Source organism: Sinocyclocheilus anshuiensis, unplaced genomic scaffold (genome assembly GCF_001515605.1).
Source record: "Sinocyclocheilus anshuiensis isolate Anshui unplaced genomic scaffold, SAMN03320099.WGS_v1.1 scaffold292, whole genome shotgun sequence".
Classification (NCBI taxonomy): domain Eukaryota; kingdom Metazoa; phylum Chordata; class Actinopteri; order Cypriniformes; family Cyprinidae; genus Sinocyclocheilus; species Sinocyclocheilus anshuiensis.
In genome coordinates, this window is record NW_015555757.1 from 1785393 (window position 1) to 1809058 (window position 23666).

At 38.1% G+C, this 23666-nt stretch overlaps 1 protein-coding gene across 2 annotated transcripts in view; it reads left to right on the forward strand.

The window, feature by feature from the left end:
- Nucleotides 1–5672: 5672 nt before the first annotated feature.
- LOC107673954 (testican-2-like) overlaps nt 5673–23666 on the forward strand; it is a 39735-nt gene continuing 21741 nt past the window's right edge. The window contains exons 1-3 of one of the 2 annotated variants that reach the window (XM_016467802.1): nt 5673–5934; nt 17825–17833; nt 18207–18252. In XM_016467802.1, coding sequence (XP_016323288.1) covers nt 5746–5934; nt 17825–17833; nt 18207–18252 — 244 coding nt within the window. In that variant the 5' untranslated portion in view covers nt 5673–5745. The remainder of the gene's footprint in view (nt 5935–17824; nt 17834–18206; nt 18253–23666) is intronic. The other variant, XM_016467803.1, reaches the window with a different exon arrangement.

Here is a 23666-nt window from a genome sequence, read left to right on the forward strand (position 1 = left end):
AATTTTTATTTTACCCTTTAAGGCTGTCTTGAAGTGAGAACATGGCAACTGTTTTTGAAAAATAAGTATTTGGGGCCAAGTCTGTTTGGACATACACTACGGTTCAAAAGTTTGGGGTCAATAAGAGGCTGCATCACTGAGGCTGCATATATTAAAAATATAGTAAAAACAGTCATATTGTGAAATATTACAATTTAAAATGACAAAGCTGAATTTTCAGCAGCCATTACTCCTGTCTTCTGTGTCATATGACCCTTCAGACATCATTCTAATATATTGATTTGGTGTTACAGAAAAATACAAATTTCTGTCTATAACTATCTGTCTATCCATTCATCTATCTTACTGACCCCAGCCCTTTGTAAGGTAGTATAGATTGAGATTTGCAGTCAACAAGTCAGTGTTGAAATTGCGCACCAGGAGGCAGTCATGAGCTTTGCTACTAGAAATCGCTAAAGAAATGAACGCTATTGCCTTCTCAACATCTCTGTTCTGTGGTCATAACATTGGAATAACAATACATACACATAGAAAAGAAAAAAAAAGCATAATATCAAATATATTGTTGCTAGCATTTCATACTAGGATTATTAACTCTCCATTTCCATCCCACAGTCACAAACCCATTCCCATCTGTATGATCAACAACATATGCTTATGTTTAATCCATGGCTATACCTATATATAACTGTCCTTTCAAAACCTAAAAAGGCATTTTTATTAAGATGAAATCCAGGCGGACTAGTGGACACTGCAAGTGTCTTGACTGATGCAGGTGGGCTCAGTGTTGGTGGTCTGAGTTTCATGAAATCATGGACTGAGCTTATTTAATGGGCCGCACAGAGAGGGGAGGAGCAACAGAACAGTCCCTGGACTGCTTTGAGTAGTCAGAAGTAACCATAGAAACACCATGCTTTTTGGAAAGAAGACAGACTCCTGTTTTGTCTGTGGTCACTGATGTTTAAAGTCTTGAAACCATTATTATCTCTAACTATTAACTAATTGTGACTGAATATGGAATGATAATATCATCTGACTACAAAATACTTGAGCATTTCTTGAGTGCGAGAGAAATGTGTTTGATTATTAATATCAAGAACATAACCCAGTATAGATGCACACTGTGTCTAAATAATGTGTCTTCATCCAAAACACTGTTCCATTTAAGATTTTATTTATTGCAGGGGAGGACGAAAAGGATCCCAGCTCCCAGAGGGCCAGGAGAAACTCTGATGTTGAACAATTCTTGCTGAGATGTAGTGTTCTTTCATGCAGTTCCAATACACAGCACAGCAAGTATAGGTGTAAAATTACACTTAAGGTTAACAGAGATCCAAGCCACTTATCTAGTGGACCATGAGGAGGTTGCTTTCCTTCAGTGACATTATTGCACAGATGAGTAATTTATTAAAATGTCATGCCATTTACAATTTGGCCCCCTTTTTGGGGAACCTAACCCTAAAACAACTCTGAAATCCTTCTGTCAGCAAAACTGCGCAAAGATCATGTTTACCAGTATTACCATATACGGTGGAAGACAATAATATGCTACGGCATTGTTTAACGCTTTCAGCGAAGATTAATTGAGCCACTTTAAATATTATGCTGTGTGCTTCAGAGAAAGAGAACGCAGATGCTGACATTTTGAGTGCAGGGCATTTTAGGCAATTTAGAAATCCCGACAAGGATATCTCTGGGAAAAAGAGGATGTATGCTCACCCTAGCTGTATGCAAGTTTTTTTTTTTACCTTGAAATATCAAAATCATTTTTAAAGTCATTCTGATGGTACCACTGACTTCTAAAAAGGAGAATGGTTTCTGTTTTGTCCCACGAAATTCCGTCTCCAAAATCGCAAAAATACACAAAACTATACAGTTGCTTTAAATCAGTATTAGGCTACAGGCTATGTTTATTTATTCGATGAGCAAACGGGTTAGTCTAATAGTCAGCTGGTCATTACTGATATAATCAATGAGATATGACAGCTTCCTTATAACCATGTTAGTATATATGTCCATATGTCTCCAGTTACCTCTGAAAAAAACTGCCACCTTGAATCAGCAAAGCCAAAAATGAGACCAAGGTGAAAAGACATCAGTATCACTAAAAATCACTAAAGGGAAATGTAGAAGTGACTTGCCATGCAAGGTAATGAAATCTGGGACTTTTCATACTCTCATTGCAGATGAAAGAATGAAATGAAGCAGGGTAAGTGTAGGATTTGCCTTCACTGCAGCATATCAGTGGCAGAAGTGACACTGCGCTGCAGTGCTGGGAAGTGCTGAGAGCAGGGAAAAACTGCACCCTTTCCTGGTCCATGTGGTACAACCTCACCTCTAAACATTGATGTTTCTTTCTTAGTACATCTATCTATCTATTGTTTTTTTGTTTATTTATTTATATAGCACCTTACAGGCTACACAGTAGTTCCAAGGTGCTGTACATTACAATGGAAAGCAAAAGAAACAACAACACAAGACAATAACATAAAAACATCCATATACTAAAATGCCAGGGAGTACAAATATGATCTCAAACGATCCTTAAAAACATTTAAAGTTAAGGAAGATCTAACATCAAGTGGCAGATTGTTCCACAGTCTTGGACCAGCGACGGAGAAAGCACGATCACCCTTCAATTTGAGACGTGCACGAGGGAGAGTTAAAAGAAACTTATTTGATGATCTTAGTATTACACTTGGACTGTGGGGCTTAATAAGCTCAACTAGATATTCTGGCGCCATTCCATGAAGAGCTTTAAAAACATATATCAAAATCTTATATTGTATCCTAAATTGTACTGGTAACCATCCTAAAAAAGACAATAAGGGAGTAACATGATCTGATTTCCTAGCATTCATTAACAACCTTGCAGCAGCATTTTGTACTAACTGCAAGCGAGCAACATGTTTATGACAAGTCCCAACATAAAGAGCACTACAATAGTCTAGACGGGAAAAAATATAGGCATGGACAACTTTTTCCAGGTCCCTGGCTGGAAGAATTTGTTTCAATTTGGCTATTGCCCTTAGATAGAAGAAGCAATTACGAACCACCGTCTTTATTTGTCGATCAAATATGAGAGATGAGTCAAAAATGACTCCCAAGTTCTTTACTTGATCCTGCAGGTACACCTTCCATGGGCCCAAGTTATCATTTACCATCTGGCTACCAGCTGTGCGACCAAAAATAATAACTTCTGTTTTATTTTCATGTTTTATCTCTATCTATCTATCTATCTATCTATCTATCATTAAAAAAGTCTCTTTAATTTCTTCAAAATTGTGCATATGCTTTTTTCATTAAAGAGGCCTTTTTAATGGAAAAAAAATCACTTTTGTTGAATTTGCACAACGGCACAAAGTTACTTTGCATAGGCCTACAATTGTCTGTCAAATGCATGAATGTCAGTGTTCTGCTCTGATATTTATATGTTATATATAAATATATTTATAATTGGAATTTTGTGTTCTGTGACAGACAAAAAAAAAGTAAAGTATGTAGAGGTTTGCATTGCTTGCCTGCAGCTTATGTTCTTTCATATGAATCAGGTGTCACCCATATTCATACATAGGCCTATGTATGTATGAAACTACAGCAAGTGACAACTATAGCCATGGTCAAAAATGACCACTTGAAACCCCCGGTGGGGCTTTCAGGATTGAGTTACACTATATGCTGACATATTCACACACAGCTAAACGATGTCATGTGTGTTCTGTCAATTGTCCTGTCAGTCAGTGCTTTGTATGTCACATCGTTTTGGTGTCAGTATCAGGGTGCATGTTTCTATTTGAGCACTTTAAGTTTCGTTGAAATAAAACATTTTAATGTTGGCTAGATATTAGGCCTTGTCACTGGGGAAAATGCAATTTACATTTTTATTTAGAAATAGCTATTTATTCATTTGAACAAATTAATTTATGACCGAATTAGTTCAGTGAATAATTCAGTGATTCCCTCACAAAGACAGTGGCTATTACAATTCCTGCAATATAAAACATTGTAGAAATAGTATGAGTATGGTAGTGTCCAGTGCTGAATTCACTTTAATTCACAAGTCACTTGTTTCCTTAATGAATGTGAAGCAGTTTTTTTCAACAAATAGGCTAGGTCGAGTGAATGATCCAATGACCCACAAGGCCAGTCCCTTGTTTCATTTCTAAATGAATCAGCGTTTTGAAGGAATCCTTGAATAAATGAGCAATGAAGGCACTCACAATGATTATATGGATGTAAACTGCATAAAGATCCCCACCTACTGACAGTCTGTTCATTTTTCTCCAACAAATTCTAAATAAATAAATTGTTTGAGATATTTAGATCCACCTAATTTATTTAGGTCTCAGTATAAGACAAGATCTCATACAACTTAAATATATAAATATAAATAGAAAGATTACTATATTATTTGCTATTAATTTTATTTATTATTTATTTTATAAATTAGTACTGACAACATGTATAGGGAGGGACACCTATATTTAAAAATGAGAAAATCCAATGAAATGTTCCATTTGTTTTAAGAACATATTATTATTAATCATCCTGCGTTATAAGTGAAATTGGTTCTGTTTTAAAAACGCATGGCAGGTAAAAGTGTGGAGCATGTTTATTTTCCCATGGTTATTTTCTGTTCTAAGTGATGATGGGTTAACTGAGATCTCGAATGATCCTATAATGTGACAATAACAGAATTTAAAGGGGTCTTATGATGTTGCTAAAAAGAACATTATTTTGTGTATTTGGTGTAATGAAATGTGTTTATGCGGTTTAAGGTTAAAAAAACACATTATTTTCCACATACTGTACATTATTGTTTCTCCTCTGCCCCACCTTTCTGAAACGCGTCGATTTTTACAAAGCTCATCGGTCTGAAAAGCGAGGTGTGCTCTGATTGGCCAGCTATCCAGTGCATTGTGATTGGCCGAATACCTCAAGCGTGTGACGGAAATGTTACGCCCCTTACCATATTGTGATGCCCTGTCCGGCCGGAGCGACGAGACAAAAACATGAAAACCCATTACAAACAAGGCATTTGTTGCATCCAGTGGGGACATAATTACAGATTATAATGACTTATACCGTCTTTTTACGAGTTGTGTTGCATCGCATCGCGCCGCGTAAACATAAAACCATGTCTGCATTTGTGATCTGTTCGCGCGAGCAGGTGAGGGAAGATCGAGCGCGAGGATGTGGGAAATGATTATGCGTGCGCGAGGGCTTGTATTGCGCGCAGAGGACGTCAAGCGCGCGCGAGGGTTTGAAATGAGCTCGCGGGCTCCCGTTTCCTCGCGTGTAAATCTGTTTTCCTCTCGCGGAATTGATTTACCCCGCGCGCCAGCATCAGTGGTGCGCTCGGTTAATAATGGCATAGAATTGCCGCCATATTTACTGTACATGTGGGGGCTTGTTAGAACAAGCCGTTTTAGGTAGGCTGGTTGACTCTTAACTTTTATAAAGAATATCTCTTTGGATTTGAGACTTTAGTCTTTGCAACTTTACAGATCTTCTTTATGCGCCAAGAGCTTGTAACACTCCAAAGAGAAAGGAAAAATTGAAATCGCATCATATGACCCCTTTAATTAAATAAACAATTTTAAATATGTCAATTTATTTGTCAGTTTATAAGTGATTAATTTATTTCCATTTTATGTTGAATTAATGGTCACACTTCACTGTAGTCTCAGCATCCGTCTCTCGCCCTTTAAAGCAGAGGAATCGAGACTTCAGACAAGCGGAATAATGGTGTGGATGAATGATCTGGGATGTCTTCTCGTCCCGTTGCTGATGCTCGCACGGGTTTCCGTGCAGGTGGACGTTAAGAGCGGGAAAGAACCGGAGAAGACGGAGAATTTCATGGAAGATGAACAGTGGCTGTCCACCATTTCCCAGTACAGTCGAAAGATCAAGCACTGGAACCGCTTCAGAGATGTGAGTTATCTTTGAGACGATGAATGATGACATTACATGACTCTATCTGATTTAGCTCGTATCAATAGCGATTGTTAGGAAGTGTTAGGAATGGTTATGCTGGACAGTGTTGTTATTCCTAAAACACCATTAGTGTTCTTAGAAATCAATCTTCCTTTTGAAAGCAGTTGCATGTAAGATAATTAATAGCTCTTGAGATAGAATAGGTTGAACTGTTGAGTTCATGCTCTAAACGTACTAGAATGCTTTAAATGTATACAAATATCTGTAAAAGACTTTAGAAAAAAATCTTTGGATGTATCTTTCAAAGGTGCTCAAATGCATGCTCCGAAGATGCTCAGATCTTCAGTCAAACCCTAAATACAGCCTACTTGGTAACAATGTACCATCTGTTGTTTGTTTAACTGACAATAGGTTTGATTACAGAATAAAGCAAATTTCATTCTTGCCCAGCTGGTTGATGTGATGTAATAATAGGCAACTTTAATAATTGATTAGGACTTGACATGTATTCAAAGGGAGATTTATGGATCGATTTATCTCCCAAAGGTCATGTTGTAGCATGTGTCCTTGTACAGGTATGTTATTTGATCCTTTATTCAATGGTATTTCTTTAGGAATGCATAAAATCATCCCAGGCATTGTAAGGAAAAATATCCATTGTGGGTCAAAAACCAATAATTATAATGAATATGCAACACAATCAAAATTATGTATGGTGAGGATTAACATTAAGACTTAATGTTTATTTATAGTTTGCAGGTGACCTACTGTTCTTGAAAACTAAAAAGGTCCTTGGTTGTTTTCTGTTGAGTTTTGCTGCTCCAAATGAAACATGAAACCATCCAATAGAAACTGTGATTTATCTCCATCGGTGTTTGGCCGGTAGCTATTTTTACCCTTCTAGAACTGGATTAAGTCTATAACTCCTTAAATGATTACGATGAAAAAACACATCTAAGAGAACCCTGAATTTATCAAAATGTGGGAATGAAAAGATTAAGTGTGAATTAGACCGGGATTATAAATAAATGGACACAGCATTTCGACACCAGTGGCTTACATTCAAACTCGGCCCTGCAGCAGACTCGATATTCTCCGATCAATGGCTATTTATCACACCATATGAATAGCAGAGGAGCGATGCTTGTCCAACACATGCGGGTGTTTTGATGGAAGAAAAGGAAACCAAAACAGCTTTGAGAAAAAAAAGTCTCAGCCCTTTCACTGCCTCTGACTCAACCATCTAATTAAAATACAGGTTGTTCTTGCTGCTGTTTCTTGAACTGTATTTGAGGTGACACACTTCAGTAGCACTGAATAGCACTGGCCCATGACATGCTGTCTGTTTTGTTTGGGTTGTCATGTCATTGCACAGATGGGAAGTCCCTTATTGTGAATGATTAATGCAAAATAGTATTTTTCTTTTAACATGCAACATGTGCAGGATATGACGGAAGCAGGACCCCTTGAACAAGAAGATACACCAAAAAAAGTAAACAGGGCTCCCAACAAAACTAATGAAATGCTAGAATTTTAATTATAACTAGCTGCCTGAATTATAACTTTTTAGCTTGATATATGCCCATCCACACACTTCATGGATTCACATAATTTGCATCATATTTGGATATTGATTTTAATGCACTCACACAGACTATCTCAACTCTGGCTACTGTCAAAACAAAACAAAAATCATTAGAATCAATATTAAAATGCATTTGTAAGTGGTTTCATATCACGGTAAACCAATGTATTTATTATTCTGAGATTGCAAGGACTATGAGACATCAACAGACCCTCTGACACAGTTCAGTACCTTTTTAACAGTCACCTGTTATCTTTGATCAGAGACAGAGATGGAACTGATGTAGACTCTGAAAATTAATCTCTCTCTGAACACGGCTTATTTAATCTTTAAAGTGTTGCTTGTGACAAAGGCAAATAATCCAAATTGATGTTGGCTTTTAAATTCCTCAGAGGTTCTCAGAGCAGAATAATGATATAACTCAAGCGAACACTGATGAAAGCAGCAGAACATGAAAGGCTCATGAGCACACGCTGATGCATATATGGAAGCGTGTAATTTAACATTAATATTTTATATTCATTGTGCATTCCATTCTTGGTTGATTCTAACATTTTTATTTTTTAGATAGAGTATGAGACCATTGTAATGAGACTGATGTGGAAGTTTACTTGAGAACTCTTCAGGAGGTGTCCTCTCTCTTCTGAGCTCTGATTACTTTTTATTTCATTAAAAATAGAAATATTTAAATAAAATGTATGTATATGTATATGTGTATATATATATATATATATATGTAGCTCTTTCAAATTATGTAAATACAGGCCATTTGTGACCCTGGACCATAAAACCAGTCTTTTTTTAAAATTGAGATTTATACATCATCTGAAAGCTTTCCATTGATCTATGGTTTGTTAGGATAGGACAATATTTGGCTGAGATACAACTATTTGAAAATCTGGAATCTGAGGGTGCAAAAAAATCAAAATACTGAGAAAATCGCCTTTAAAGTTGTCCAAATGAAGTCCTTAGCCATGCATATTACTAATCAAAAATTAAGTTTTGATATATTTACAGTAGGAAATGTACAAAATATTTTCATGGAACATGATCTTTACTTAATATCCTAATGATTTTTGTCATAAAAGAAAAATCGATAATTTTGACCCCATACCCCAGCGACTTAAGACTGGTTTTGTGGTCCAGGGTCACATTTGTTGTTTTATTTATTTATTTTATGATTACTTGAAATATCACAGCAGCTTAAATGCTTCAAAAAATGTATGTGAACTACCAACCTGCTGTCAGGCCTTCTGTAATTCAAGGGTCCTGTTATGGTATGTAGATAAATTTGATTGCCTTGTTTTGTCAAATCTATGATATGATATGAGATATGATACCTAAAAATGGAAAGCTGACACAAAGATCTTTCAGACAGTCTGTCTACCCTTCCTACAGATGAAATACATCTAAAAATGGACTTCTTTAAAGTGAAGACATTGGTCTGAAAATGTTTTGCCTTTTGAGAATAGTCAGGGCATGTCAAAGCTATACAGCTCATCATAATTTAGTCCCATCTGGGAATCTTAGTGAAGTATGTCAGAGTCTCATTTTAACATATCGTGTGAGGGCCATTTAAAAAGTCATTCTAAGAAAAAGTTTGGTTGATTGATTTTATAATGCTTTTTTGAGACTTCCAAAAAAAGTGTAATATTCTTCAGTTTACATTGAATTTTGATTTGTATTTATTTATTTTTAAATCACAGTGACTGCATTAGATTATATTGCATTACATTCTGATCAACTGACTGAATCAGAACCATTTTTGGCATGCTCTCTTATCTATTTCCATACAAGTGGAAAATTAAATCTTATTTCATGGTCAGTATTTAAGACCAAATATACAGCAAGAATGTAATAGACTGGGTCGTTTAAAATGACAAAACCCCGTTGGACACAATTATATTCACGATTGCCTTTGCAACATTAATTTTGAAGTGAGCTATATATCAGATTTTTCCAACATTATAGTCTACATATAAACGAGATATGATAAAAAATAATTAAAGGGAGTAAAAAAAATGATGAAATGGATCAATTTAGTGCAAATTTGCTCGCTTGGACTTTCTTCCTATTAAACTTCTTGGGTGATATGTTCATGTTCATTATCTGTAAATGCATTTAGAAATACTCAGGGTAAACGACTAATTTCACTCCACACCTTACCCGGCTGTTAAAGAGAGAAACCAGGAGTGAATCCGTTATCTATGCTACTGCAAGTAAACAAACAGCAGCTCTGGCCAATTCTCCAGTGGCTGGCAAACGCTCTCTTTCTCTCCCCCACTTCTCGATGTAGAAGAAGCTCATTAAAAATCAGTGCTTTCCCTTAGCTCCAGAATGCTGTGTTGGCTTGCACCTGTTATTCCTCCACTGCATTTTTAATGAGGCAAAAATGTTTCAAGCCTGCACTGAAAATGGTCTTCCATTTAACCATTCATTGGCATTGAATTTAAAATGCACATTTTGTTTTTCAGGGTGGGTGGAGGAAGCCTGTTCCCTGTGATTGCTTTAGATGTGTTTTTTACTTAATTTATGACATTTTCACCGTGGCTTAAATATTGAATAGTCTCTTTTTTGGACAGAACACTGTCGAGGGCTTTGTTTGGCACAGCTAAGCAAGTATGTGTTCGTTGCTGATGAATGTAGTTTAAAATAACCTGGTGGTATGCAAATGCATCAATATTTGGCTGTCAAAAAAAGTGAGTGATCTGAACTGACAAGCCGGATTGAATGTGCAGATGCACCGCAGAGAACTTCAGCGCTGGCCCGCCTCAGTCCATCAAGATTACAGTCGCATGCTCGTGGAGGTGGGAATACCCTTGCAACTGCCAGAGCAGCATAGCATATGGTCCATAATTACGGATAATGCAGTTTAAGATGATAAACCCAAATACCCCATTAAGATCTCAGCCATCAGCATTTAGTGCACTCAAATGCAAAACATTATGCTTTTTTTTTTTTAACACAGTCGATGCATTTTTATGCACATCTGTTTGTCACTCTCAGCCACATTTGATAGACTCAACAGGACGGATTGTCTGGAGAAGGAGGTCATGGGCCTGTGGGGCAGGGGAAATTGAGTGCGGTGGGATGGCTGTTGACAAAATCGAGTGAGAGCATTGCAGCACCACGTCTTGGCTATAGACCAAGAGTGTAGGTGGGCTTTAATTGAGTGGAGAGAAACTGGCCTTTCATCATTCTGCTCCTGGGGTCTGGGCCTTTCTTGCTGATTTGGACTTTTTATCTGGAGAGTGCAGGTGTGGTGCATGGCATACCCAGGCTAATTTTTGTAGGCTTTGGTCCAGTTCCAGACGTGAAATTGGTCTTACAACTCTTTTAACATGTCCTTCCTTTACCAATATGTGCAATACTTACTTTTCTGGCACTCTCTTGACTTGTTTCCTGCAGCCACTGGGAGTCTGGGTACCAAACACTGTGTTCTCTGAAGATCAAGTTGACCTACTAAAACCGCCAAATAAAAAGGTTCTTGTTCTGGGCATCCAATTACAAATACAAGCATGACAGTGTTATTTTTGCCCCCAAGACTGCTCATCCTTGATGAAGGTGGCCAATTTAAGTGACTTGTTCCAAACCCCATTAAAGTACATTTTGCTTCTAGCATTAATTGAGGCTGGATTAAGCCTAAAGTGCTCTGTAAAGGTATGGAGGTGACATGAACTGTCAAGCCTGTCACCTCCCTTTATCCCCCCCAGCATTTGAGTCCTTCACGTCTTCCCTTCACAAGCAGAGAATGCCTTATTGACTGCTTCTAGTGTCAGATTTGCTCATTTAAAGGCAGCACTTGCCTGCGCTGTATTGTTCTCTCTCACTTTCACTTTCAGAGCTGTCAGTTGGTCCCTTAGAGTCGGTGGGAGTGTTATTGACGCCGAAGAGGTTGGAATATTGAACCTTTTCTGGGTGTGTTCGAGATCATTTGATGCTCCAAATCCCATTAAGAAAAGTATAAAGTTTATCTTAATGTGTTTTATGTCATTTCTGCACCGCTAGCGTATCCCATCTGCCATTGGTCTGGCTACCATAAAGTGGCAGATGCAATAACTGCAGCTTGTGCTTATAATAAACAGAACATTATTGTCCACTGGCGTGGACGCCAATATAGCTATCATCGTAGTTATCTTTCCAGTTACTGTTTTTGCTGTGAATGTGCCTTTGCTCAGTATTAACAGTATTAACACTTGAGCACTTTATTTTTTTCCAACCTGGGGCACAAGTTGGCAAACTATGATTTATCATTATAAGTTAATTGCTTGAGTTGCTGAAATCGTTAATATTACAATGTGATCTCATTGTCCATCTGTGTGTTGTCCATTATAGCACATTACAGTGCTGTGTACCTGCTAGGCATCTGTGCTAGATGGATCACTTTATCTGTTTACAGTGAGTCAGGCTTCAAGTCAAGCAATCTCAATTTGTTACATTTCTCACGCATCAAAGTGCACGTGGTAACCTCTTATATCTGTAAGAGATAACTCTAAAAGTCACCACAAGGCTTTCATCCTCAGCTATGTTTTCACTTAAAGGCATGAGTCAGTGACAAACACTCTCTGGGCATTCTCACTGAAAGTCAGCACTCTATTTGGAGTTCTGTCCTGGAGGAGCTGCCTGCCACTCTTGGCTCTACAAAAACAGAATGGCACGCCAGAGTTTTTTTCTACATGAGGAAAGCCAGGATATGTTCACAGTCAAGGGAGTGGGCTGTTAGCAGCGCTTTTGATGTGCCTGTGTGCGGTTAATCTGAAAAGCCCAGTCGGAAAAGGCCCAATGCATAAATCAAGTGGGAGGCTTGTGCTTGTCTGTCAGCTATAGCCGTGGTGTGACAGTGAAAACATAGTTGGGAAGGTTCCGATATATAATACAGTATCTGTTTTTCCTCTTGATTTCTTGGCTTGTGGAACACGGCCGATTAGATTCAGAGTCAGATTCGGAGAATGGATGTGTGCCTGGGGTGTTTATGAACTGTGAGGAGCCTGTATGATTGCCGGCAACACGGTGGAGTGATGAATGCGTAGGTGTGAGGCCATTGTGAGGTCATTACCACCAGGGTCCATCCGGCTTTAATCAATTATGGAAGGCTGCTTCACTGTGCGCCTCCAACAAGGAATAATTTTGAGCATGCAAAACTTGTCAGAGCGAATCTCTAGTATGTGTGGAAACAGAAAAGGCAAAATAGTCATAGTCAAACTTGAATCCCCTCAAGTTTACAAGGCATGACATGAAATTAAAGAGGCAATGAGGTGGGAGGCCGTAAGCTGAAAGCCGTGTGTCAGACCAAAAAGTCGACAAGGGCTGGCTTCAAAATGATTTTTTTTTTCATAATTTTTTTTTTTTTTTTACAAATTACAGAATTACATGATGAACACTGTTGTTCAGTAGCGCTTCAGTATTGTTCATTAGTGCAGAACATCTTCCTTTAGTTCTTAACAACTCTGTTGTGTGCTAAAAGTAAAGGATGTTTTAGTAGATATGATGATGTAGTGTGTTTTTTCTAGTTGCATTTAGTATAAACTTGTACAGATTTAATGCTCTTATTCTAGTGATCCTGATTTTATGTGTGGCATACAGTTATACATCACTGTTTTGTAAGAATAACTGTGCCTGTTTGGGGAAAATGTTTTTAGACTAAATTATACAACAAATCTCTGCAGTGTTGTGTATATCTTTATTTACACGTTGTCAATTATTAACACCCAGTTAATAAATAGACTGATGCATGTCTCACGAACCTGAATCACACATCACGGTTCTGATTTATTTAGAACAACAAATCCAACAATTACTCTCAGTTCTCTGAATGATTCACTTTCTGAGTGAGTCTGATTCAAATTTAACAGCGGGTTCAAGGCTGAATCTTTTATGACTGACTCAAGAATCAGATCAGTCATTTTTCATGAATCGGACATCATGTAGTTCAAACACACTTGATGTGGAAAATGCTTATTGTGGTATAATGTAGTAAAGCAGAGCTATTAAAAGATTAAAAATATAATTTATTGATTATGCATACTATATTCAGTCAATCAGATGAGCCAATAATATGAAAGCATTTCACCAAAATGTTGTATACTGAATTTAATTGTAAAGTGTTGTATACTGAATTTAATATCACTGTCTTAGTACATTTAGGACTTGGTACAAACCTAGTAAAAAAATAACTGGCAGGCGGTGGAGGAAAGCCTTGTTTTGCCTTCCAGGTGGAAGGATATGACGTTACATGAAACCTGTGAATTGACAGGTAAATACACGTAATTTTTTTCTGATTGCCATATTTGGTAAGTTTAGAAATTTAAATGAACTTCTGATGTAATTTGACAGTTTTGAATCTGTCACTATTAATAAACCCATATTTTTAGTGATTTTAATTCCCTGACATCTTTCTGCTGTGTCACTGTAGCAGATGTTTTCGTAGCAGCAGCAGCACAGGAGCACAATGGTATGTTCCTGCATTTTTTCTCTGCATTGTGATGTAACTGTTAAGTTTGAGTGAAAAAGACAGATCCAGTTCACCCACCAACTGCTGCTTGAACACACACTCACGCACGCACGCACGTATGTGTGTATCACTTTTCATCTTCTTCCAGGTGCCAGTCAAATGCTTGTATGTCATGTAAACATACACAGCTGTTTGAGGGCCTCCAAATCAAAGCTGAATTTACAGAGTGCATGTTCAGACATGCCCGATTACATTGCAGAGATATGAGGGATAAAAGAGCTGTCAGTCAGCACAGGAGGGGTTGATGCATTCTGTGGTGTTTTTGATGAGACCGGGGTCCTCTGAGGGATAATCTTGGCAGCCTTCACTCAAGGCAGGCCAAAGATGAGCTGACTCCGGATACAGGAGACACTCATCTGTGGATGACTGCTTCCTAGACTGGTCTCAAGTGCTGCTGACTCTTGAAATGTCTTTATGCTCTCAAAGAAAACAAAGTGTCGGGATTCCGCATCCGCATGTGATCAAATTTTGGACTGACATATTGTAGAGTGGTAAATATGATGATTCTTAATATTAATATGTCCTTCATTAAAGAAAGTACGTCATTTCTGAACCACCTGCGGCACCTTATAGTAAAAAAAAATTGTTTCCTCTGAATGCTCTCTTCTTCTTCTATTGGTTAGTTAAATAGATAGCCCTGCCCCAAACTTCTGCCGGTTGAGCCACTGTTGCTTACTACATATAGAGTGTAACATTCGGGTTCCGGAAGTAAAAATCCTCTTCTCCAAAGGGGAATTGAGTTTTACGTTATATAAACCCATAAATAAAGACCTACTGTGAGCTAAGAGATTGTTATGCTTTTGTTGAAGCCATCAGCCCACATTATTTCAACTTATTTTTGAAATAATCATTGTAACTACATTACCCATGATTTTGCAAACAAATCTCCACCCATAAGAGAACTTAATAACATATTGTTTCTTTATAGAACTTAATATTAACATATTGTTATTGTAAATAAACATATTGTTACTATATTAAGCATATTAAAATCAATATTTTTTTATATCTGCATAATTTTAAATTTAATCATGTTATTCGCAGTGCTTCATGGGATTTGAAATTCTTTCCCTCAATAAAGCCGTTAAATACACAGCTTTGTACCTTTGTCTTTTTGTCAGATTTTTAGATACTGTTAGTGTTTTGCTTCAAATTAAAGTTTGTATAGTTTATAGCTTGTTGATTTGATTTGTGGCTTATAGGTCTTGAACTATCAGAAATATACTTTTGGAACAAATGCCACTGAAAAAGTGGCTGGGCACTGTTGTTCTCTATTAAGCTTGAAGAAATCAAAGGGGTCATATGATGCGATTTCAAGTTTTCCTTTCTCTTTGGAGTGTTACAAGCTGTTCGTGAATAGATAAGATCCCTAAAGTTGCAAAGACTAAAGTCTCAAACCCAAAGAGATATTCTTTATAAAAGTTAAGACTGGTCCTCACCCTCCTAAAACACCTCTTTCAAACACGCCCCCACATGTCTACGTCACAATGTGGGAAGATTTGCATAACGCCACCCAAATGTTCACGCAAAGAAAGAAGGCCAGTGTTGCCAAGTCCCCGGTTTTCCCATGGAATTGGGTTACTTTAACACTGTTGCCGCGGGTTGTGTTTCATGTCCGTGGGTTGAAGCGACTCCAATAACATGATATTTATCCCCTGGAATGCGAATTTTAGCAGGAGACCCCTGCCAAAAAACATGTATTTTACTCCCCGGAATGCGATTTTTACCCCCTCGAAACGCGATTGGGCTAGTTTTGGGCTAGTTTTGAGTAGCTATTGGGCAGGTTTTCTTGTGAAAACCTGGCAACCCTGAAGAAGGCGTAACTTTATTGTTGCTGCCACTGCCGCCGCCATGTTGTGAAGACGCTGTGTGTTTCGTTATGATTCAAACGGGAGTTTTGAGCAGTGTAGAGTAGCGCTTGTTGTTTGTCATTTCTCCGATCACAAATGCAGACATGGTTTTATGTTTACGCGGCGCGGCGCGGTGCGATGCAACGCAACGCGTGAAAAGACAGTATAAGTCATTATAATCCGTAATTATGTCCCCACTGGATGCAACAAATCCCTCGTTTATAATGGGTTTTAATGTTTTTGTCTGGTCACTCCGGGACACGGCATCACGGTATGGTAAGGGGCAGGGTTGCCAGGTTTTCACAAGAAAACCCGCCCAATCGCTAATCAAAACTAGCCCAATCGAGTTTCGAGGGGGTAAAAATCAATGCGTTTCAGAAAGGCGGGGCATAGAGGAGAAACAATAATGTACAGTATGTGGAAAATAATTTTTTTTTTGAACCTCAAACTGCATAAACACATTTCATTACACCAAATACACAAAATAATGTTCTTTTTAGCAACATCATATGACCCCTTTAAGCTTTTTAAGCTTTTAAGAAATATTGATGATGATGTGTTGTGATGATGGTCATATAAAATTAGATGATGATATGTTGGGGCAATATTTTTGTGAGCTATGGCGATACTTTTCTGTTCTGACTCATTCTTGCATCTTTTCAGAGAGGGGGAACACATTGATGTGGCACAACATTTTTCACATACTTCACACTTAGTGTACAGCTCTCTTCTCAAAACAGTGCATATCGAAAGAATTAAGGGTTGTGTTTGCATGGGTGGCTGATTCAATTTGCATAAACTAAAGATAAAAAATATATTCAAGAGGTTTCACCACTCTGTCCATTCGATGTTTACTGATATGGACACCTTATTTCTCAGTACACCACACAGTATCTACTATGCTAAGACAGCAAAAACTGACTTAAATAATGCAGGTATCAGGAAATGAATAACAAGGTTGTCCAGCTCCAGGGATTGTTGCAGTTAAGCAATGCAGCACTGAATTTTGAGTCACTGGTCTTTGATTTGTTTTGACAAGGTTATATCATATCAGGAGCACATATTCATATAGTAATAGTTTTTACAGTTTTTTTAATTTTAATTCAGGTCTTAAATAGATTTAGCAGTGCTGTATTTCATCAAGGTCTACAAAAGTGGTTGGTATATATTCGTGAAGTAGACCTATTAAAGGGGTCATATGATGCGATTTAAATTTTTCCTTTCTCTTTGGAGTGTTACAAGCTCTTGGTGCATAAAGAAGATCTGTAAATTTGCAAAGACTAAAGTCTGAAATCCAAAGAGATATTCTTTATAAAAGTTCAGAGTCAGCCACACCTACCTAAAACGGCTCGTTCTAACACGCCCCCACATATCTACCTCACTATGTAATAATGTTCTTTTTAGCAGCATCATATGACCCCTTTAAGTTAAATATGTAACGAAAATGTCATTTTTTTATTGGTCTACATTTCAGAAGTGATAAAGCATATGTATAACCACTTGACTTGTGACTTAAACATTTGCTGCAGAAAAATATAAATTTATTGCGCTGTTGTAGCTGACAAAGCCAAATTCAGTCAATATGCAATTCCACCTCGTTTATACATACAACTGCAAAGATAAATGACTGCTGATGACACTAATAAGCTTGTGAACTTTACAAAAAAGGTTGTTATTATTATTATTAGTCAGAGTGCTGAAATATTTCAAGTGTTATGAGCACCAAGTGTATAATTATCTTAAAGCAACTGCCTCTTTTATAAGGACACATGAGGGAATATCAAGGATATATTCAAAGTTTTACCCAGGAGGCGAATAGATGTTTTTTAGCAGTTGGAGCCTGTCTTTTTTTCTAAATAGTTGCTTCTCAGAGATGCATCGCTCTCCTCTAACTGTCTCCTTCTTTTTTGTCTTTGATTCATCCTTCTCACATTTCACCAGGAAGTGGAGGTCAGTAGTGCTGTATCATGACTTTGCTTGTGTTTGATGTCTCTTTTAAAATGCTTAATCTAATATTCACTATCAAAGCGGTAACCCACTTTTTATGTAGTCTAAGTTGCTTATGTATCTTTGTTTGACATTTAATTTAAGCGTTCATCTTTTTTGCCTTGTTTATCTTTCAGAATTTTTCTTCTTAAGTTCCATCCCTCCTTTTTCCATTAGTGTTTTTCCACAGCTTTTCACAATTAAAATATCTTAGTATTGTACTTTTAAGTTTGGTTAATGATAGATGCACAGTGATAGAAGTATTATTCTTGACTAAACGCTTAAAGTTTATTCTGTGCAGCACATTTGACTGTTTTTACTTCTTTGTTTTTGTCAGGACGATTACATCAGATCATGGGATGAAAGTCAAGGCTCGAATGAAAGTAAGTCATCTTTAATATTACTAATAGTATCACATTATAACATTTATTGAAGTGATCTTTTAGCCATTATATTTAAGTGCCCAAATCGCATGATGTGCCAAACAATGACCTAGTTTATTTTCAAATGGAGCTAGATTTTACATTAGGTTAAATATTCAGACTAGATTTTCAGAACAATTTTCAATTTTAAGTTTTGTTTCTGTGTAAATGAAGTTTGCTGTTGTCATGATACTCGACATGCATTTTGTTTTCTGTCTGTTGCACACAAGAATCAACAGTGTAATATATTCAGAGTGTAATCACAATTCAGTATGCAGTATTTAGTAATAAAGAATACTAAGTATGCAGATATTACAATGATTTGAATAGATTTAAACATTTTCAGCAAGTCAGTGGGAGATTTTTTCAAACTTTATTAGTTAATATAATTAATAAAACAAATAATCAAAAAACATTTTTAATACAAATTGAAATTGTCTAGAATTAAAGTTTGAAACCAGACATTTAATCTGAACTAATTACTGAATTAATTCGGTCAGAAATGTAAAATTTAGTGTTTTAAAACAAACCCCTAACAGTGGCATGCAAGCACTGTAATTATTATTCAATGGTGCAGTTAGGCTTGACCGTGGTCTGTGTATGTTTGTCACAGCAGACAGCCCTTCTTTTCTTCTTGGCTGCCAAACACTAATTGCTTACACGAGATGAGGTAATCTCCTCATTTTGCTATAGTAAAGAGACGGCCCGGGCACATTAGAACATTATGTCTTGATTTTTCAGTTGAAGTGAAGTCCTAAGAATGGAGGAGTCCATTAGCAAATATCTCAGGATGTAATTAATGGATAATTGCTAGTTCCACTGAAGGCCCAGTAAGAGCCCCAGAGGCTTGATTTAGCACTGGCTGACACTGGCTTTGTTCCTTCAAAGCACAAATCCACTTAAGTTTCATATGTCCAAGAACAGAGGTCCATGAACCCGATGGTCCACTTTGCCGAGTTGGCAATAAAGCTCCTTGCACAGCCGTCACTATTCCCACCACAAATCTTTTGTTTGAAACTCATTAATGGAAGTCATTCATCCAGTTAGGGAATTATTATCAGATCCATTTGTCAAAGGTGTTACAGAGCAGGAATTCACACATATAATGCTAAATGTGATATTTAAGAGTTTGTATTTGTGCTATTAATAATTTGAACACTTTAGTATTAAAACCAAACCCAACCAAATGTATTATCTGTTAAGGTTACTGACATTTCCTTTAACCCTAAAACACAACACAATGCAATGCGTAGTTCACAATATTTGTAAAACACCTGTGAAAAATAAATATAGAAAATTTCTTCATATTAACACAATACATCGGGCCCTATTTTTAAGGACGTTTCTTAGGGGAAGTCGTGGCCTAATGGTTAGAGAGTCGGACTCGTAACCCAAAGGTTGCGGGTTCGAGTCTCGTACCGGCAGGGATTGTAGGTGGGGGGAGTGAATGTACAGCGCTCTCTCCCACCTTCAATGCCACGACTGAGGTGCCCTTGAGCAAGGCACTGAACCCCCAACTGCTCCCCGGGCGCCGCAGCAAAAAATGGCTGCCCACTGCTCTGGGTGTGTGTTCACTGCTGTGTGTGTGCACATTGGATGGGATAAATGCAGAGCACTAATTCCAAGTATGGGTCACCATACTTGGCCACATGTCACGTCACTTTTTCACTCACTTCACTTAGGGGCCATTCACACAGAAGACTTTTTGCTTTGAAAAACGTGAAACCTGAGAGAGGATTGGGGGGAAAAATGCAAGGTCTCGAGGTGCTTTTTTTTTTTTTTTTTGAAGTTGACCTTTTAGCTCGAGCGCCACATTTTTAGATGGTAGCACTGTGGAGAGGAAAAACACATGTACACATAAGTATATGCACGTACTTATTTAAAAAAATGTATTACATAGCACGCTCCGGTTACTAACGTAACCTCGGTTCCCTGAGATAAGGGAACGAGCGCTGTGTCGCTGACACTTTTGGGGAAACTCCTGTTTACTCTGTTACTGAAGCCTGATTTGTTCACGCCAGAAGGAGGGCGGTCTTAAGCGACAGGGGCCGCAAGTCTGGAGTGTCTCAAAGGGAGGGCCTCACAGGGACCTGAGATAAGTCCCAAGTCGGCACAGTATGAGGCGGATTCAATCTCCAAGCTCCCCTCAGAAACTTAACGATTAGGTCGTTTCTGCTGACTGATTGGCCAGCCACAATAGAATGATTTGCCGTGATGGCCGCCACATATACTTTGAGCATGGGGTGCACCCCTTATCCAGCAGCTCTTGCAGAAAGGTTAGCACGTAGGACACGTCACACAATGACGGGTTCTCGCTCTGTGCTGCACACCAGTCAGAAAAGACTGACCATTTAAGGGCATAAAGACATCTTGTAGATGGAGCTCTAGCCTCTAAAATTGTATTAGTTGCCATCGCAGGGAGCTGTAAAGGCTCCTGTTGAGGGGCCAAACATGAAGGCTCCACAGCTATGGCAGGGGATGCCAAATCATGCCCTACGCTTGCGAGAGAAGGTCCTTCCTCAGTGGTATTGGCCAAGGGGCTGCCGACATAGGCGGAAATCCCGGGGAGACGGGGGGGGACAGGACCCCCCCTATCTGAGGGTTGTCCCCCCTAAAATTATGATTTAAAACCACGCTGTGTATTGTAAATAACAATGTTTTATACTTTAAATAATTTTGTAAGTAATAAAACAACACAAACGGGGCAAAAATGTGTTTTAAAGGTGGGGTAAGTGATTTCTGGTAGCCAATGTTGATATTTCAAATCACCAAAACAAACACGCCCCTACCCCAAAAGGGTCTCGCCCCTATTTTGATAGCTCCGCCCCACTCCGCAACCCAGGCAACGATTAGTTCTGTGAAACAAAGCAAAACCAATGTTACACCGTGTCTACACCGGACGCGAGCGGCGCGGCACAAAACAAAATTCTATAGAACTCATTATAATCAGTGATGCTGTCTAAACTGGATGTGGCGCGGCGCGACAAATCCCAACAGAAAACTGCTGCTGCGTTCTATTTATGACGTATTGACACAAATTTCAAATGATTTTCAATGGTTGCTTTGTGACGTCCAGCTGTTGCGGTGCGGCGCGAGACATGGTGTTACTCACCATGCTCACCTAGCTTTCCAATCCTGTAGCCAGCAAGTGATTCTAGTTTTTCGAATGGTAGTTCGCCGCACAGGGGCGGGAAACTGACATTCATGGTAATGAGGAGAGGAGAAATTCTCTTTTGCGTATGTGGGTCGCTCTGGGGCGGGGACCTTGACGCTTCGGAAACGGGTAGCATTTCACCGTCCGGGGATGCTGCTAAAGCCCAGGCTCAGGTTTAGGCTGGGGCTGAGGCGGCGCTGGCTTGGCAGGCTGCTGGAAGGATGGAGCCTTCTGGTGACTTGAAACAGCCGCCGCACAGGAGCACTTCAGCAGGAAGTGATGTATTGCCTGCGATGACTTCTGTGCTGCTGTAAACCGCTCTGCAGGTAAACCGTGGGCACTGCCCAGACAGGCGACAAACTCACTGTGCCCATCTGATGATCTTCGTAGATGATCTTTTTGCAGGTTGAATCGCTATTGGTTCGTGCAGCTACACGAAAATGAACAAATGAGGCTTCGGTAACAGAGTAAACAGGAGTTTTCCCGAAATCGTCAACGATGCAACGGAAAAGACCGTTCGAAAGGGAACCTATTTACTTACCACACTGAATGCATTTTGTCTCCTTTATGAGATAATTAATGAAGCAGTGATAAAGGAGATTTGTCCCAGCCTTCGACACCCCAAGAAGCATGATGTTTCCACTTAAAAGCAGCCAGTTAAAATTCAGATTTTTTTTTCTTTTAGAGCGAAAAAATAGGAGCAGTTCACTGATCTTGTAGTGTCACTTGAATCACTTGTATTTCATAAAGAGCTGCAATTTCTAAAGAAGTTCTGAAGGAATTTTAAAAGTAAAAGGAAATCAATTTGAAATATAATAAAGAGTTTGTTCTGGCCAAGTTTTAAGAATGTTAATATGCACCTTTGTTGTGGCATAACAGGAATTAAATTAGATAAATCTGCAGTGTAGAAGAAATGTTAAGTAATATCAGTTATTTACTTTATGTTGGTGTCTAGTTGGCCTTGTAAGATTTTATTTATAGTCTGATATTTCAAGAGCATCTGCTCTCCATGTTTTGATTTTCAGGCATCAGACGGCTAACAGATACCAAAGCAGCCGAAATTCCCAAAGAGCCTCATTTATTTATCCCTGCGAGTTGATCTGATATGCTCAGCGTTAAGTGGCTCTGGCTGCTGATGTGTATTAGCTGCATTAGCTCAGCCACTGGCTGTGCTTGATAGAGTCAGTAGCTCCTTACTTCTACTCTGCGATTGTAATGATCACGTTAAATGCTGCCCTGTGTGTAAACAAAGGATGAAAGTGATGATGTGACGTGGCTGGACAAGATTCCTCGGCTGTCTAAGCCGGATTTGGCATCGCTTACACATGGAGACCTTCATAATGCATTATATAGGGACAACTCACTGCAGGGCCACTGCTCTGAAGTTATGTTTACTGTTAAATTGTGCAATGATTATGGATAGACGCAGAGAGAGAGAGAGAGAGTTCATTGTTTTTATTTGTTTTTTTTACTTGTATGAGCAGCTAATCAGTCCTCACTCTGGAGTTGGACTGTTGCTATAGCAACATCATTATTCTTGTGTTCTCTTTAATCTGCTTGAGACTGTTGTGATGAAGTGAGGCTTACTGATCAACCTTGTGCTGTTGTGTATAGATTGCAATAATCTGTCAGTCTTGAAATATTGTTTTTCATGCAGTGAGTTTGTTTGTAATATTATATGGAGTATGGTGAGATAAGATATAAGGTGTAGTTATGATGGCTTACTGAAGAACATAAAATAACATTCCCTGTGTCTAAACTTCTCTAAGGCTGAAGCTGTAGCATAGAGAGCATTGTGGATAGACAGGCGCTAAATTTTTCACTTTGTATTAACCTCCATTATGAATTAAAGGGTGCTTGTCATGCTTCTTTTGTTGTAAATAGGAGTTCCTTAAAGATTCATGATTCATGATTGCCAAATTAAATTAATAAAATAAAATAAAAAATAAATAAATATGCTTTAAAAAAACAATGTCATAATTTTCCTGCTGCTTATTTATGTTCAGAGTTATTATTGTTACCTAAAACTAAAACCATAAATAGATTGTTACTTTAAATAATAATAATAATAATAATAATAATATATTTAAAACCTATTTTATTTCAGCTAGTTGCAAAGGCAACATTTTATTTTCATTTCATCTAATTTTCATTTTAAATTTTTTGTACTAATATAACCAAAACTGAAAAAAAAAAAAAAACGAATAAAATTCTCAAAAAT